The sequence below is a fragment of the Cynocephalus volans genome, chromosome 1, assembly GCF_027409185.1.
Source record: "Cynocephalus volans isolate mCynVol1 chromosome 1, mCynVol1.pri, whole genome shotgun sequence".
Taxonomy (NCBI): domain Eukaryota; kingdom Metazoa; phylum Chordata; class Mammalia; order Dermoptera; family Cynocephalidae; genus Cynocephalus; species Cynocephalus volans.
In genome coordinates this window covers 188,694,548-188,712,215 of record NC_084460.1, presented here as the reverse complement: position 1 = coordinate 188,712,215, position 17,668 = coordinate 188,694,548, and the positions used below count along the sequence as shown (strand labels likewise).

General features: G+C 48.7%; 1 protein-coding gene across 2 annotated transcripts in view; it reads right to left on the bottom strand.

Annotated features, from left to right (window-relative positions):
• The window catches only part of ABCG1 (ATP binding cassette subfamily G member 1), a 66,657-nt gene extending 48,990 nt beyond the window's left edge, over positions 1-17,667 (bottom strand). The window contains exons 1-2 of one of the 2 annotated variants that reach the window (XM_063090663.1): positions 17,552-17,667; positions 10,522-10,765 (exon numbers count right to left, since the gene is read on the bottom strand). In XM_063090663.1, coding sequence (XP_062946733.1) covers positions 10,522-10,765; positions 17,552-17,593 — 286 coding nt within the window. In that variant the 5' untranslated portion in view covers positions 17,594-17,667. Of the gene's footprint in view, positions 1-1,710; positions 1,911-10,521; positions 10,766-17,551 lie in introns of those variants that run through there. The other variant, XM_063090673.1, reaches the window with a different exon arrangement.
• Between the last annotated feature and the right edge of the window lies 1 nt (position 17,668).

Below are 17,668 nucleotides of genomic sequence, written 5' to 3'. Positions count from 1 at the left end.
GGCTTCCAGTTTGGGGAGGTAAGGTGGGTTCTTGGCAGAGGACAAAGAGAACACAAATGCTTGAATGAGAAGACCCCTTTTGAACAGGGAGTTCAGCCTGGCTGGGCCCTGGGAAGTGGCTGCAGAGAAACCAGGGTGGAAGACAGAATAGAAGGGCAAAGGAGAGCCCTTCTGGCCAGACTCAGCACTTTGAAATTTATGTTACAGGGACTTATCCAATTCAGAAATGAAGGTATGGTTCTCAAGAAGCAAAGAACACTCCTAGGAAGAAAGTGACAGATGATAATAATCATCTCCATGTCTAAGCCAGATGAAAATTAGAGAGAGGTTGCAGGGTTTGGCCCAGGGCACATGGCACACTTATGACAACTTAAGGGAAGAGGACTGTAAGCACATGGCCAGACAGCTCCCTGCTCCTACCCTTTAGGACCCAGCATTTCTGGACAAACTCATATGCAGGTCTTTAGAAACAGGAAACCCGCAAGCTTCCATTGCAGTTTTTAATGGGATCTCTGATAAAATATGAATCTAAATGTAAGATCCCTTTCCACCAGACTTTTGTGTAGAATGTTTTCATGTTAGCAATATGCATTGTTATTGTTTTTAGTAACGTGACATCATAGTTGTCATAAAAGTATACTTTCTCCTTGTTGCCAAGGTTTTCATCTGCCTCACTGACAAACCCTCAGGAAAAGATAAGAGGGGACTTACTGCATAATAGCTGCCCAGCACCATCTCTGGTTACCTGTATTCCACCATCAGCTTAGTGAGTTTAGACTTGAGGACTATAACCTCTATGTAGCCTTACAAAATGCCAACTCTACAATCAGAAAATAAAATAAGCAAGCCAGCAAGGAAAACTCAAGACCATGAGAAAAACTGTTCGCCCAGCTTGGTTCTTCTTGTCTTGTTCAGGAACTCAAACGGTTGAGCAAAGCATATGATGATGGTGTTTAATATTTCACAACACACTCAAATTAAGCCCAAAGGAACCAGTCCAGCCGGGTGTCTAGAGAAGGCCCTGGTCCCCAGGGATGACAAAGCGTGGCACCAACGATTCCACCAAGGCGGTGCCGGGACTTCCAGATGTCCACATGGAGCACACTGGCAGAAACCAGGTTCGTTATCACATCTATAGGTTCACACAAAAACGTGCAATAGATGCTATGGGAAACACACCTTAGATTTCAGCTGTTATTTTTCCTCCCCTCATCCAACATGCCCAAGATGGAAGTGACTCAGCAGGGAGCAGGAAGCTGAGACCTCGCAGCCTGACCCTCCAGATTCCTGCTGGCTTAACGCATACACTGCTTCAGATTCCTAAGGGGAATTCCAAGGTCCCCCAAAAAACGCGCTGGCATTTTTCAGTGCTGACAACAGAGAAGGCCCCATGGCTGGTTGCTTCCCGCCCAACCTGCTCCCCCAAACCCCAGGAGGCCCTGCCTCTGATGGCTTCATCACGTACTGTCAACTTAAGACAAGAACGTGTTATAATGAATCAGAAATCAACAGCCCCCTAGAAAAACTGTGCGACCTGAAGTGATGACGCTCTCATCGACCTTAAGTAGTCTGGAAAATTCCCGAAGTCTCCCCGCTGTGATGGAAGTTACAAAGATACGGACACTACACAGAACTAAGCCACCTTCCTGAGCACGGTCACTCTAAATACGTGTGCAATTTACGTTTTGGCGAACCCCCCGTTAAGCTTACACAGAAAGCAAGCCCGGACATCAAAACCACCATCAGGTAACACACATCTCCCTGCACCAGATCCATGTGTGTGGCGTCTTCCCACAGGGAGGCCTGGGTGTTCACTGGACGTGGGGTGGAGAACGGGGCACGCACGGAGCAGTGGGATGTGCACGCCCCGGTGATACCACACACAGGGGCGGCCCCCCGTCCGGGACTGAAGAGGCCGCAGCACACCGACGAGGGCCTCTGCCTCCCCGCTCAGCAACAGGCGCAGCCAATCGCGCCGCGCCCTGCCCGCCGCCGCGCAGCCGCCGCCGAGGTTACTCGCGAGCGTTGACCAGGAGTAACCCCGGCGCGGGCGGCGGCGGCGGCGGACGGGCGGGCACTGCGCATGCGCGGCGGCGCGTACCTGCGCGTGTGAGGGAACCCAGGCCGTGCTGTGTTTTCTTCCAGCCGTTCAGAATTTAGAATTCCCAAGGGCGACGAAAATCCTCCAGGCAGCCTCCACCAAGCCTGCCGCCAGGTCTACATCTGAGCAAAAGGAAATTACGCCGGAGCAGGTGTGTCCTGGCTGCCTGGTGGGGGATGGCGCAAACGTCACCCTGGGCCCCTAAGCCTGCAGGGTCGGCACCTGCACCAGCCAGAGAAAGGATCTGTTTCACTCAACATCAGCTGGCCAGAGCCTCACCTTCCAAGGGCGTGCAGGTGACAATCGGCCAGAATGAATTAATCCCTTGGAACGAAGGCCAGCGTAGAGGACCGGTGGCCTGATAACCCTGTCCTGGGGGACGAGGGCAAACAGAGGTGCCCAGCGCAGCCCCCAGCCAGGTGGGGGGAGTTCTGGACTCAAGGCAGAGGCCAAAGCTTCCCCTCTGCCTGTGAAAAAATTCCCAGGAACCCCCTCCTGCAGGTGGAGGTGGACAAGCCTTTTGTGGCACCTCACCTGTCACCAGGGCCTGGGGTTTGTTTATCATGGGCAAGGGAAACTTAACAACTCATTTTATGTGGATCTGAGAAATTACAAACATAGATGAATTGTCAGTGGAGTGTTTGAGAGGCAGGGAGTTAAGACTTAAGGTTTAAGTCTGAATCCTAGATAGCCCCTTACCTGCCAGTGGTCCTGGGCATGTCCATCTTCCTCCCTGTAAACCTCCTTTCCTCCCAGATAAGATAGCCATACTGATATACCTTCTGATGGGTCTTAATGAGACAATATGCTAAATAAAGGTCTTAATGAGACAACATGCTAAATAAAGCAAACAGCATTTGCTAATAAACATCAGTTATTTTTAATTAAAAACTATACAAAAAAAAAAAAAAAACAGTGGGAGGGGAGAAATAACAACTGAGAAATCCCATAAAACTCCGGCCAAAAGGTTCATTCTCAACATAGGCAGTTGGGGTATCGGGGTGAGGGACTTTTTTGGTCGGAGTGCACCAGGTTGCCTTATGACAGTAAAAGAAACAGAAAAAAAGTGACTCATTCTGCTCTGCCATTAAGCTCTACCCTTATCAGCTTACAGAGAGCAAGAACCTTCCAGCTGGGGTGCCTGCTCACTGCCTTGCCTGCCCCCAGATGCCACTGTGATGCCCACCTCCCAAAGCCAGACTGACCTCACTTCCTCCAGCGGCCACATACTTCTTATTTCCTCTTTTCAAGGGTGGCTCTGGATTTTGATGCTCTTGGGTATTCTTTTGTACTTGGTTAGGCTTTTGCCCCCAATTTGTGAGCTCATCTCAAGACCAAGGTTACTTGTTCTGCAGAGTTCCCAAAAGCAGAACTTGGACCAACTAATGAACATGACTCGAATCCAGATTTCAGCCCAACAGACAGAAGCATTTTCTAAGAATGACGATTGAGCAAACATGGCCTTGCTGCCTGGGAGGTGTGTCAGTTCCTGGTTGCTGGAGGTGCTCAGACAGAGGCTGAATGTCTGTGTCGGGGATGGAGCAAGAGGCTTGCTCCATGGGGTGAGAGGTCAGACTGGGGCAGCTCCAAGGCCCTTTTGGCTGTAAGATTCAGACTCTAAATGTAGGTCTCAGTTGGACATAATCACAGCCCTGAAATCACTCTGGCATGTCTTACTTTTGACACTGAGTGCCATCTACCCCACAGAGCACAAAGGTGACTAACAACACACAGCTGACTAAGTGGGAAAGGAAACTCTGGCTGCTGGTCACCCTGGACCCTTGCAGCGCCGTCCTTGACTCTTCCTGTTGCCTTTTCTCATGACACAAGCAAAAGCTCTCGGCACTAAATGTCTTTTATTTGAGGGTGCGCTTTCCTACACAGGTTTTGGAATGTCATCAGCTTGAGTTTGATAGAGGATGCACCTCCACTACAAACTCCTAGTTTGTACAGCTTGGTCTTTCTAAATATATTTAATCTGACCCATGTGGTTACCTTTGTTCCTTAAATAAGCTAATCTGTTGATTCTAGAACTGCACTCAAAAAGAGCAGGTATATGGTTACTAAACATTTTTTTCCCTGCCAATTTATAAACAAAAGAAATGGTTTCATGTTCAGCAAAATGTCACCTTTGGTTATTTCTTGGACTTGGTGGATTAGGTTCTGGTTTACAGGGAAGACTTCAGTTTGAGAATGTGAAGTTTTCAAGATACCAGCCTACTTGAGGTATTAACAGAAGGCAGGAGGGCACCCACCATGCAGGTGACAGTCAGCATGGCAAGAATGTCTTCAAAAAGGTAAACAGTAACACAAACTCCCCCACTGAGCAGAGCACAGTCCTGCAAAGTCACAATGAAGAGACCAGATGGCTCCAGAACAGGGGCACACTGGGAAAGTATTGGCATGTCCAAATAAAGAAACTGCCAATCAGATGGTGGCAAAGGAGAAGAGAAGACCCCAAGGCCAATGTGGGCAGGGCCACCTAAGCTGTGTCTAGGGCAGCTATGGAGCCTGAGGATGCCATGCCTTGTAAGCATGAACCTCAGGTTCCCCATTCCAGCTGATGATGGCTTGGCTTCCCAGGCAGCATGCTCGAAGGGAGAGGAGGTGCGGGCTGTGCTGGCTAGAGAAGAGAAGCATCTAGACCCTTTGGATGTTAAGGTTCTCCTTTTGAAATGGCAAACCCCTCTGGTTTACACAGTCACTGTATGTTCAGCTCACACAAGTCTGCTGTGAGAGTCAGCCATTCTCAACATTTTTTCAAAACCTCTTTTGGAGCCTGTGAAGCAGAGGTCCAGAACTATGCAGACCTCATCACCAAAGGGTGCTGCCCTTCAGGGGCCTGAGTGTGTGGCCTGACCTTCTGCCACTGGGAGCCACCAGGTACTGAGAACCTAAGAACTGGCCCCTGTGGGGAAGAGATGAGCTCTACAGTCCTCTGAGTTCACCAGGGCGACCTAGGGCCACCTGCCTCCTCATGTGAATGCCCCAGCTTCAAGCAAGGAGTCCTTGCAAGCAGACTGGGGCCACCACACTACACTAAAAGATTAGCTACTGCCTCAAATAAAGACAAAGGCAGGGTATTAAAAGCAATTTCCTTCTGGACAAGAAGAAAGCCTGCCCTAACATATGGTACCCAAAAAGCACAGAGTCATTCATTCATGTAAGAGGACTGTGAATCCCCCTTCAAACCTGAGCAGCTGCCATGCTGAAAACCCTCAGCTGGTCTCAGAATCTCTGCAATCTTCCTTTGACTGGGCTTCCCTCGCCATCTCTATTCTAGTGTTGGATCAAGTCACCCACAACTTGGTTGGAATCCAGTCTTCCCTTAATGGAATTCCTGAAAGGGATTTATTAATGACACATTCCACTCATTTTAGCCAGCCTGTCATTACAGGCCTTGTAAATAGCTTTGGAAATTAAGAGAAAGCAAACTTTAATTTGAGAAGGGTGTTCAAACACATTTTTATAGCTTAGAAGCAAACCAATACAGATAATCTGACTTGGAGCTGCCCGGAATGTTTAACTCCTTCCTGGTGTTGGCAAGGATGAGGCTGGAGGATTGGGTTTCAAAGTAGGAGATGACTCTCCAGTTCATCAGAGTGCTACCATGTCAAGACAGCGGCCTGACTGAAGAACAGTAAAGAAGACTTGCTAAAGCCCCAGGTATGATTGCTCTTTTTCTCAGCCTGAACTTCATCACGAGGTAATCATGGGAAGTATATTTAATTTCTAAGAATCGTCTCGCCTGTTCGAGAGAAACACACGATGCACGTCAGCCCCCTCACTGATGACAAGACAGATGAGTGAGAGCCTCTCCAAAGGAATGCAGACTTCCTTTCTTCACCCTTGTGAGCGGCCAAAGGTAACTGACATCCAAGCAGGCCAAGTGAAAGGAAAATAAGCCTGATTAACAGTCAAGGCAATCCCTAACTGTTTCACAAATGCAGAGGCACTTCCACGCCGCAGTGGTCCAGTGGTGTGCCCATCTCAGAGCTAAGGGCTTACGAGGTTCTTGTTGGTCTGAAAATCCCACAGACCTGATTTCAAGTCCCATCTTCTCTACTATGATGACCTTGGGTTTGTCTCTAAACCTCATATCACAGTTTTCCACAGGGATAGTGGGCAGAATCCCTCCTGAATCAGCAGTGTGAGCTGAGTGGACTGAGGAACTGCTCTAATTTAGTCATTTACACATGGAAACTGCTCAGATCTCCTGGGGGTTGGGGGACAGGCTGCAGAGTACTCCAAACACTCCATTTGTTAATTGTGGCTAATCATATCCTAATAAAAATGAGAGCCCTGTGTGAATGGGCTCTGGAGCTATTTACCTCCTCATCATCATCTTCACTAAGAAGAATTTCATTATGTGGATTCTCTTCTCAACAGGGGTCCTAAATGTCATCAATATAGTGTCTACCTTGCAGGAAGCACAGGCTGCTTTCAAAAGAGTCACATTTAGGGGTGAGGGAGACCAGCTAAACCAGGTTGTTCTGATACATCCCCTGACACCACAGTTTGTGTGACAGCACCAAAGTCAATTTTGTTCCAAATCATTTGTCCCATCGACTCATGCTACAGCAGTGAATTCCTCAAGGGAGAGTAATTACCGTATCAGAAGCTGGTGAAGTTATCCTTGGGGTGTGCTTTTTTCTCCTGAGAATAGCTCCTTTCACATTATGTTCTCTACTAGGAATCTATTATATGATCTCGTTTTTTCTCCAAAGACATCATTAGTCATATGGTGAAAGTGTAACTACAATTGAAAGTACAAGATTCTTTGTTAAGTGCCACATTAGATGCTTGGTGATCATCAAACTCAAACATTTTGAAGAATCAGTGCTTGGCATCTTCTTCTTAAAAATTTTGCTGTTCATTCCCTGATCACCTTTCTTCTAAAGATGAAGTCCTCTTTTCTCTGTCTTCTTTCTTTAAAATAATTATGCAGGAGTTTATAATGTTATTCTGGTCACAATGCCCAGCTTTGCTACAGCATTCTGGGTCAAGTTTGTGTTGCAGCACTGTGTTCTGGGAGAAATTGAGCGAGAAAAAGTCTTTCCTGGAATCTACTGGAGTGGCCCAGTGTCTGCAATGGAAAGAAACTGGTACTGGGAATCAGAACAGCTGGATCCCAGCTCTGGCTCTGACCTTGAGCAAATCTCTTCTGTTCCAGCCTCTTGTTCCCCTCACAATCCTATGAAGCAGTTGGACTGGGTGCTCCCAAAAGCCCTTCACCTCTTACATTCAGTGATGCCTCCCCCCAAGTAATGCCATGACATCCAACCCCTGAGTGATTGTCACAAGTAGCTCAACACTTCAAGTTGAATTTTAAATAGTTGAAAACAATCAACTTGATACAGACTGCAAAACTAATACTGTGAAATCAAAGAGAAATAGCTCCTGCCTGAAGGTCACATTTGGTGTCACACAGAGATGATGTCAAACACAAAATTGCCACAGTAAGAAAGAGAAATTCAGACAGTAGCTGGGATGTGACTTCTCATCCTAACCTAATCATTGCTGGGGACTGAGATCATCACCAGCATTGCAGGGACAAAAACCAGAAAGGGAAGAACCCATGTGGAAGGGCAGAGGAGACAGACGTCAAGGACAGGAAGGAGCAGAAGCAGACAGAGGGGTGAACCTCATGGGAGAGGTACAGTGGACTGCTCGTGTACCAGGCCCTGGAGTGCCTCCTGGGTGGCCCTGATGCCTGAGTCCAGGTTTAATGTATTTTATTGTACATCCCAGGGAGTGACTCTGAGTTGGGGAAATACAGTTTCCAAGTTCAGAGTCAGTGGACACAACACTCAGGAGTGTGCTGGTGAGGAGACAGCAGTGAGAAGGACTTCTACCATGATCTCCCTTCAGTGGGGAAAGCTCCGGGTTTCCCTGGCTGTGGCCTCCAGCCTAATGGGGCAATCACACCACCTATAGCGGGGCACCCTGTGGGCCCCTGAGCCTCCAGAAGAGCCCTGCTTCCCTGCTGGCTACATGGACGCTGGCACCCCAGAAGACCCCACACTAGGCAAGGCACGGCCACCATGTTGGACTGTGTGGAGTTAGAAATTTCCACCCTGGTCCTGGGCCTGGCCCTCACTAGCTCAGGAGCACGGGCAGGTCCCCTAACCACTGTTAACCTCAGCTTCCCCTCTATTCAATGAGAAGATGGACAAGTGTTTTCCTCTCTAAGTTTATGGTGGACTGATAAACCCATCTGGATTCTGAATTGCAGGAACCAGAAACAAAAGGAGGGATGAGGCACCCAGGGGAGGAAGGAAAGGGGGAGTGGGGAGAGACACAGGTGCTGAATGCCAGGTGGAGGAGGAAGCCAGGTGGAGGAGGAAGCCAGGTGGCAGAATCACACCTCACCAGCTGAGAAACCAGCAACTCAGATGCACCAGACCGATCATGTCTGTCCTCCGCATCTCTGACTCATGGGCAGTCCCTCAGGGCCCATTTCCGACTCCTCCCTGCCTGAGTCCACACAGGTTACTGCAGGTCAAGTGTCTGTCTAGAGGCTGGCTGGGCTGAGCTTCCCAGGGGGCCACGGAGAATGGACAGTTGTGGTTCCTCCCTCACCAAGAGGCCATCACCTGCTGGCTAACTTTGACGAGTTAAAGTTTTCCCACTTAGAGAAAAGTTTTCCCGTTTTCACACTTAGAGAATAGAGGGTTGACCAGCCCCACTCCTGGCTAGGGATGGTATTATTACCTTGCCAATGCTGGCCAAGTGACTGCACATGCCAGGCTCTCTATGTTGTATTTCAAACCAAGATGCTGCCTCAGTTTTCAAATGTCTTCATTCTGCAACCCATCTTCATGGTACAGGATACCCATCCCCGCATCTCCAACTACTGTGACTACATTTCTAAGGCCACACGTTACAGATGAACAGAAATCACCCTACATTGCTCTCAGGTTTGTCACAATTTGTCTCTACAGACAGTGAGGCCAAAGCATGGCAAGGCCCTCCTGGGTTCCTGGTGCATTTTTCTGTAAAATCTCTCTTCAAGTTGAGAAGGAAAAAAGTATAACCCTGTGCTGAAATTATAGCAGGCTCCAAAGAATGGGTCCAAACTTGAGCCTGCCACAGAATTTCTTTCTTAACAAAACAGGCTGGCATACTCTGAAAATGTAAGTATCAGATAACAGTGCTATACAATCCGCCATCAAGAAGGTGCAGGATCTGTTCCTGGTGGTGCAAATACAGACAGAATCATCCAACAACTATTGAGCTCAGAGGTCCTAAGGACCAGTCTATCGAGGTTCTAAGATCGTGATTACAACAAAATCCACACTTCCCGCACCAACTGTCTCAAAGGCTTATCTTCAACAGGGTAGAAACACAGAATGAAGATGATAGGGAAAAGAAGAAATAAAAATAAAAAATAAAGTGAGTGAATCTTCATTGGTCTTCTTCAAAAGGAAAGAAGGGTTGCATATAGATTTTAGCTGAGAGTTCTAAAAAAATTATAATATTCCTGTGGTACCTGAGTTAATTTCATTGTACCAAATTCCTTGCAGATTTTCAAGTTGCTTTCAATGATTCAGTAGAAATGAAGGACTGTTGTTTCTTGGTAATGTCTGAGATGCCCCCTCCCCATTAGCTCCCCCCACCCACTTGAAAGACAGACCCACTTAAGAATGGGGGATGGAGCCTAGAGCAGAGGGACGTGAAGAATAAGCTCCATAAGAAGAAACAGATCAGGCTGGACAAAGAAACACCAACCCTGGGGGAATGAGCTCTGCACACTTTGAAAACCTAGAGCTAGGAAAGGTTGCTGAGAAAACTCAAAATATCAGTCATCAGCTTCATTCAACATGCAAGAATCCGGTTGCAAACTCTTGCACTGTGTGGCTCTCCTGAGTTCCATTCTTTCTGTTTCTTCTATTTTTATTTATATGGCTCATTTAACAATAGTTTATTTTTCTTTACATCCCACGAACATCACCCACCAAAGAGTCCTTTCAAGAACCTTAAATGAAAATGATTGATTTCCAGAGAGATCACTCTGGGTCACTAGCTACTTTTTAACACTTCAAACTTGGGAGGTGGTGCCTGTCTTCCATTATTCTCTGAATGGTTGAAAAATAGCTCCATCTGGAAAGAGTACCATAAACAGCACCTGCAAAAGAGGACCCTCCAAACAAACGACAGAAGCAAGCACACAGTGACACCGGCCACTCTTTGTGATGTTCTTTGTAATGAGAACACAGAATTTTAGAGCCACCATAAACTTTGAGTCACCCGTTCATTTTTACAGGTGAGGAAAAAGTCAGGCACAGCTCAATTAAATTACCTGGCCATGGCAGCGACAGTGCTGGGAAGAGACTCTCAGCCTCCCGACTTCCAAACCCAGATTTCCCCAAACAACTTGTTGGCTCCTCCTGGCTTACTGAACAAAGCGGAGTCCCTACCTTTCTTCCTCCACCAGGGTCCTTCGGGAACAGAGTAGGAAAGGTCCTTGAATTCGATGTTCACGGCTGCCCTCCGAGGCAGGGAGGAAAAGCGCTGGGCCTCGGTGAGGCCGTTTTCCACCTTTTTCAGGTGTCCATTCAGCAGGTCTGTCTCCGTGGCATCTGTGGTGCCGGAGACCACCTCGTCCACCGAGACGCACACCGACTTGGGCTCCATCATCGCTGCTGAGTAACTGCTGGCGTTCTAGAAGAACGGGAGGAAGCAATGAGCCATGTGATAAGCTGCATCAAGAGGACAGGCATCATGAGTTTCGGTGTCAGGCTCAGGTCATTGATGATGACAGCAATGCTGCTTCAACTGCAGGGACACCTTTGGCACTACAGGAAAGGGGCTCACCTGCAGGAATCTGTCATCTCTCACCATCACTTTTTCTTCTATTCAAAAATGTTTAAGATAAAATGTTAAACTGATCTACATGTCCTACTTTGGACATAAAACTTAGTCACAAAACTAAAATCAGTGAATCACTTGCCTTCAAAAAGAAAACACCTGCCACCATAAAAAATTATCTATTTACAGACCACTCATAAAAAATAAAACCTCAGAAAGGACACATGAGGCTCCTAAGAAATGTATTACTGAAAAAATTTTACTTAAAATGAGCTATTATAGTGCCTTCCTAGTGTAATCTCGTAACATTTTCCAAGAGCAATAACACCACTTAAGCTGCTGCGTTTTGGATGGGTTGGCATTTGCATTTTACTTTTAAAGTTTCCAAAGAACTTACAATTCTACTCTCTCACTGTATCTTCATAATAGCACCGAAAAGTTGGAAGGGTTAAAATTTTTCTCTATTATACAGATGAGGAAACTGAGCCACAGACAATTTGGGGAGCTGGCTCCAAGCCCCACAGTTGAGTGAGGAGCAGAAGTGCTCCCAGATTTGAGTCATCAGAAGAGCAGCCAGGCGTCCTTTCCCTGCAGCACAAGAGACCCTGATGTTCTGCAGCTGCACTGGCTTTTAAAGCTCCCACTGGGAGTCAGATAAATGTAATAGATGCGCCAAGAACCCAAAGTATTTATGCAAAGAAAGGAATATCCTTTTCTAAGGGCTTGGCAACCCTGTGCCAATCAATAAGCTTCAGGTACCTCCAAAACACAGAAGAACCCTGGTGTGAACAGATATCGTGCTGTGCTTTTTCTAGCTGTTTCCTGAATCTAAAGGGACCGTCCCACGGTGCCAAAAGCATGGGCAATGCCCCGCTGTACTGCTGACAGTAGACTGCCCTGATGGGACAGCCCATCGCTCACTCTCTGGGGTAGTTTGGGCCCTTGCAACTGCCATGGGATGGGGAGACACCACCATGCTGTTACCGTTCTAAAGCAGAAACATGTCGTGTTGTCCTTTCTCCATGGGTCTGTTAACTCTTTCTCTAGAGTTGCTTGCTACTTATTATTTTTATTTCTTATCAAAAAAACAGAACAAAACCAGAGAGTGGATTGTCCATAAAAATTTCCACAAACCGCAGCACCTCAAGTAGTCAACCCCAAGAATCCCCCTCTCCCCCCAGAATTTCACCCAGTATTAAGCATGGTGGTTTCGAAAATTTAAAACACAAATAGGATGAAGAGAGGGTGGGCATGGGGATTCTGGTTCTCTTGCTGATTCAAAATGTAGCTTTGCTGTTTAAGAAAAAGACCTGAAACACACACACACACACACACCCCACACCTCACACACACGTACCACACACACACCTCACACACAGCACACCTCACACACAGACACTCCCCTCCCAGCCATCTCCCACCTCCGAAAGCCTTAGGCAGGTCAGAACTTAGCTCACTGACTGTCACATCGTGTGGACAGAAATCAAGCTGCAGAGTAAAACCCTGACAAAAGTGAGGTTGGTTTGCTGCTGCATCAAGCACGTGAAATGTTTCAAATGCCAACTTCAGTAGGTTTACACATTCCAGAACAGTTAGAGAAGGTTTGTTTGTTTGACAGAAGACTCCTTGGAGCCCCGGAGCAATCAGGAAACGGGGACCCCAGGCGCAGCCACAGCATGCAGCATCTGCATTCCGCCTGGTCCGCACAGGCTGGGCCTGTTGAGGGATAACATCCTCTTGGCAAGAACGTGAAGTTCAGCCCCAGCACCAGGGCAACAGGGAAGGCACTGGAGCCCCACCTTGCCTGCTTACCCTGCCCCTTGGGGACACATGCTGCCGTGACAGGTTATAACCCACGCTGATTCCAAGGAGCCCTGGAAACACAGAATGCTGGCTCTGCGGAATGTCAAGGGAGCAATGGGGCAAGACAACCTGCTCTGGGCCTGGTCCCCAAAGTCCACCTCACCTCCATGTGGCCACAAACATGGTAATGTGCTGGTTCCACCCACACCCTGCTGGCCAACATGGGCTCTGACCCCAGGGTCCCTAAGGCTAAGTATTCAGTTGAGGGTGAAGGGTGGGGAATGATTTGGCAACTCCTCTCCAGTGTGGGCCTCCTGGACCTCCACCCCTAGGACTCCAGCTCCCCAGGCACCCACCACCCTGGTATCCGCCCCGTGAGGGGCACAGGGAGCAGTACTTCTTTCCTTGTTGGTGAAACCCACACTAACAGTGATGAACCCTCATTACTCCAGCCATCGATTGACTGTGGCAGATCTCAGACCTCAAAGCCATGTCGTGATGAGGGTCTGCCTTCCCCACTTAACTCTAAGACCACCTAGTCACTCACTCACTTGACCAATTGAACACCAGATAAAGCCCTGGGGTCAGCAGTCAGCCAGACAGACATGACCTCTGTTCTCAGCAAGCTCAGGTTCAAGATCAGCCCCCAGGCAATAAAATGGCAAGGCAGAGGCATGCAAATACTCAGAGATTGCAGAAACTTCAAGTGCAATGCAGACCCTGAGGCAGGGGCACTCAGGACAGTCTTTCTGTGGAAATAAAATCTTAGCTGAGATTAGCAAGGAGCCATGGGGGCAGTCGGGAGGGGGGTGATGCTGGTGTATGGTGTTCCCTGTGAGGGAACAGTGTGTGCAAAGCCTCAGCAGCAAGAGATAGGGGAACATTCTGAGACCTGCAAGAAATTTAGGGGCTGGAGCATGGACCTGGGCTAGTGGAGGGCAGGAGGGCTAGGGGCTCTGAAAGAGACAAAGAGGGTCCAGCAAGTGCTGTCAAGGGTCCTGCACTTTATCTAGAGGTCTCTGGAGAGCCATGTAGGGACCTAAAGCTGGAGTAACAGGATCAGAACTGCAGAATTGCAGGCTGTCTCCTGCAGCGTGGGACAGGTGGGGTGAGGGTGGCCTTAATCAGTTGGTGGTAGAGGGGATGGAGATAGGTGACAGGCGCATAGGACAAAGCTGTGTGACTACACTGATTTAGGAGAAAGAGAGAAAGAAACCAGAGTCAAGGACTTAGAATTTAAAGTATTAAATAATAATGCCTCATGCACGCTTGGAAGTGATTACAAACTACAGTGACTATTGATTCAGTAATCACACTGTACTCATTAAACTCCAGTCTGCATAGATTATGCCTGTTATTATCTCCACAACTCTAACAGTGGGAGGGGCACCATCTCCATTTTGGGGGAGGGATCAAAAGCACTGACTTTTGACTGACCTGCCCAAGACCCCACGGTTAGCCAGTGGCCAGATCAGGGTCCAGCTCTGTGGGGCTTCCACATCTGAGCTCAGTTCTCCCACCAGTGCTCTTCACACACTGGAAGGTTGGTTGGCTTTCTACGGGCAGGTTGGGAGTGCTTCTGGATCCTCCCAACCCTTGTCCATTATAGGAAAATCCACAACCAACCGAGGAAATCATGCAACCCCATCCCCAAATGAACCAACATCAAAGCAGAGCATATGATTACCGCCTTTTCTCCATGGGGCTCCAATGCCTCACCCAATTAATAAAATCACGGAAACTGTATGATGCGAGGCAGTAGCCTGTCACTTCAAAATAGACCAGCTCTCTAGAAACACATCCTCAGATGAGAGCTGCGACAATGTAGGTTACAGCTAGCTTTCCCTTAGCCTCCTGAGCTCATTAGAAATAAAACAAATACATCTTCCCTCCTCATTTTTTCCTTTCACCGTTCTGTTTCCATTTCTTACTGAAGCATTGTCTTTGACCTCCCCACTTCACACACAATTTGTGCCGCATAATACATTGTAAATGATAGTAAGTTCATTCATGGATGCTGAATGCTGAGGAGACCCTATTTGGATCGTTCCTGGCTGCCGTTCATGAGAATATTTTCCTGGGCGCTGAGCAGAGCGGCCGTGATTTCAGTTTGGATGCTGGGTGGATAGAGATGCCTGTTTAGCTGGGGATGGTCTCCGACAGTCAGTAAGCCACCCCCAGGCCACTGCGAGACTGGTTCACTCCATGTACACCAGGGACACAGTCAGCGATAGAAACTTTTCCTCCCAGCATTATGGGGAAGGGAGGAAGAGAGGAGCCACTGGCACTCGGCATGTGACAGGCAGCTCTCTCATTTCTTTTTGGTCCATTGCTGCCAGCCTTGGTGCCCACCTGGACAGTGGCCTCCCTGGTATCCTGGGCATATCGGAGGAGAATGTATTGACCCATAATCCTCAAGGCAACTGCCCACAGGAAAATAAACCAAAATCCGTAACTAGATCATCACTCCCTTAACTAAGTGAGAAGGGCAGATGGCACTTGAGTGGTCCCTCAGAATGCCCAAAGAGCTCCACACACCCCCAGCCCACTGGAAACACATGACTGCCCCTGCCTGTGCCCACCCCTGCCTGTGCCTGCCGAGCTCAGGGACCCCAGTGCCACCCCATGGGTGTTTTGCTCTTCCTCCAAGGAACCTTCTCCAGCCTCACAGTTCACGTGGCCAGGCTGGGCTGGACCCAGAGTAGGGAGGTGGTGGGAAAGCAGAGCTCAGGACCCTGGGTATCTCTCAAGGGCTTTTTGTTTATGACTTAGAGTTCTGTTTTGCTTTATTTGAAATTTTTGTTTGTTTCTTTTAAACGTATAGCTCCAGTATTTCCAGGTCATCCAAGTACAAACCAGGCCTGACCCTGCTTAGCTTCCAAGATCAGATAAGATAGGGCTCATTACAGTGGTACGGCCATAGACAGAATTTTTAAAATAAAAAGAGCACAGGGTTTTCAGCAAGGAAAATGATTTTCAAACAAAACGATGTTACCTAAAAGAAATGAGCCCAGCCATTAGCGTCTTCATGTGAAAACAAAACACTTGACCTCTTGGGCTGTATCAAACCATAACGTAACATAAAAAAAAAATAAAAAACCTTGGCATGAAAACATCTCTATCTTAAAACATTCTGATTCATTATTTTTCCACATGTACAAGCTCTAAAAGGACTTCAAGAGTTACCCAGGGGAGGTTTTGGTGATGGGGAGCATTAATCAGCTACAATGTATATCAAAAAAATAAATAAATAAAATAAAATAAAATAAAATAAAAAAAAAAAAAAGAGTTACCCAGCATCTAAAAGATCTGAAACTTTCTCTACATGCAACTAACATCAATAATCTTAATTTTCCATTGTCAACATAATTTAGGAATTCCAAGTAGACGAACTAGTGCAAAAGAATTTTCAAGTGTCACCCAAACATTTAACCAGATAAAAGCAAATGTCACTAGGAGGCAAGTGGCTTTTCTGCTTTTGTTTCTTGTTTTTTCTTTTTCCCGTGGCTTCTTATATGTGAGAAGGGGATAGTGAAGGCACCCAGAGACGGACCTGGGCTGTGGGTCTCCCAGCACTGGCTGCGGCCCCATTCTATCGGTTTGCACAAAATCATTATATAACGAGCTGGCGAGGCTCGGTATGTGCTACAGTAACCTGTTTGGAATCACAGGATGCAGTTGTCAGAGCAGAGCATGCGCAGAAAACGGGCTACATTTTTTTTTTTCTTGAGCTACAGGCAAGAGGTAACTGTCGGTCAAATCCTGCTGAGCCCTGCTGACTTCAAATACAGGATGCTAAAAATGAAATAAAGGGGAGGGGCGGGTGAAAACCCTGTGCGAGCTGTACACCGTGGGCTCCCAGCCTATGGGAAGTAATAGCAAGACAGCAACCACACAGACAGACGATAGCAGGAGGATGACACGGGCTGGAATACGGAATACTTTCTATTTGTACTTTAGATGGCCTGAAATCCGGTCCTAAGTACCTAACTGCAATGTTGGTGTGCCAGGCATAGAAACGAAAGGCTCTGCGGGGGGAGTGGCAGGGCTGGTGGTCAGTTTGTTGTTGTTTGTTTCCTGATGTGAGTAAAACAGCAAGGGGGGATTCTCGACCACCCCCGGGAATAGCACTTGCGGTGACTGTCTAGCGATGGATTCGCGGCACCCGCGCATCCCGCTCCGGAGCTGGTACCCTCTGGAGAAGTGAGATGCGCGCGTCGGTCCCACCCGGGTCAGGGCGGCCGGCAGGTAACCAGCCACGCGCCTCGTCTGTCTCCCCGGGGACTCCGCCGCCCCCTTCTGAGTAGGTTGGGGAGAGGCTGTCCCCGGGGAACACAGGGCGGCGCAGGCTCTCGGGGAGTAGCTCCCTCTTTTGTTCCGCCAGACAGCGCCCGGTGCTCGGGGATGGGGGTTGGGGAAGGGGTCTCCATAAGTCCCTGCTCCCCAAACCCTGGCCGCGCGCGCCCGCAGAGGGATGCACCCTGCCTTCCCTCAGGCCCAAGATGCGGCCCTTCTCCAGCGCTCCCCTCACCCGGAGGTGGACGAGGTCAAGGCCATCTGTCCATCCGTGAGGCTGCTCGCTGCCTCCCTCTCCATCCCGGCCCCTCCGCCTTCCCCGCGTCCTCGGCCGGTCCAAGGAGCATCCCGAGGCTCCAGGTGGCCAGGGCAGGGGGCGATGGGAACCGCCCGGGCACCTCTCCGGGGGCGCTCTGGGTCAGCGCCCAGAGGACGCGCCCCCCGCGAACGTTGTCAGGGCGAGCGTGCGGGTCTTTGTGTGTTTCCTGCTCGTCTTGAAAATAAAACCAAAACCGGCGGGCGAAGGATGCGCTCACTCACCATGGCGGTGCCGACCGAGAAAGCGGCCATCAGACAGGCCATGCCCCGGGGGGCGGCGGCGGCGGGGACCGGGCTGCGGGGACCGGGATGCGCTCGCTCCTGGCTCTGCCACTGCGC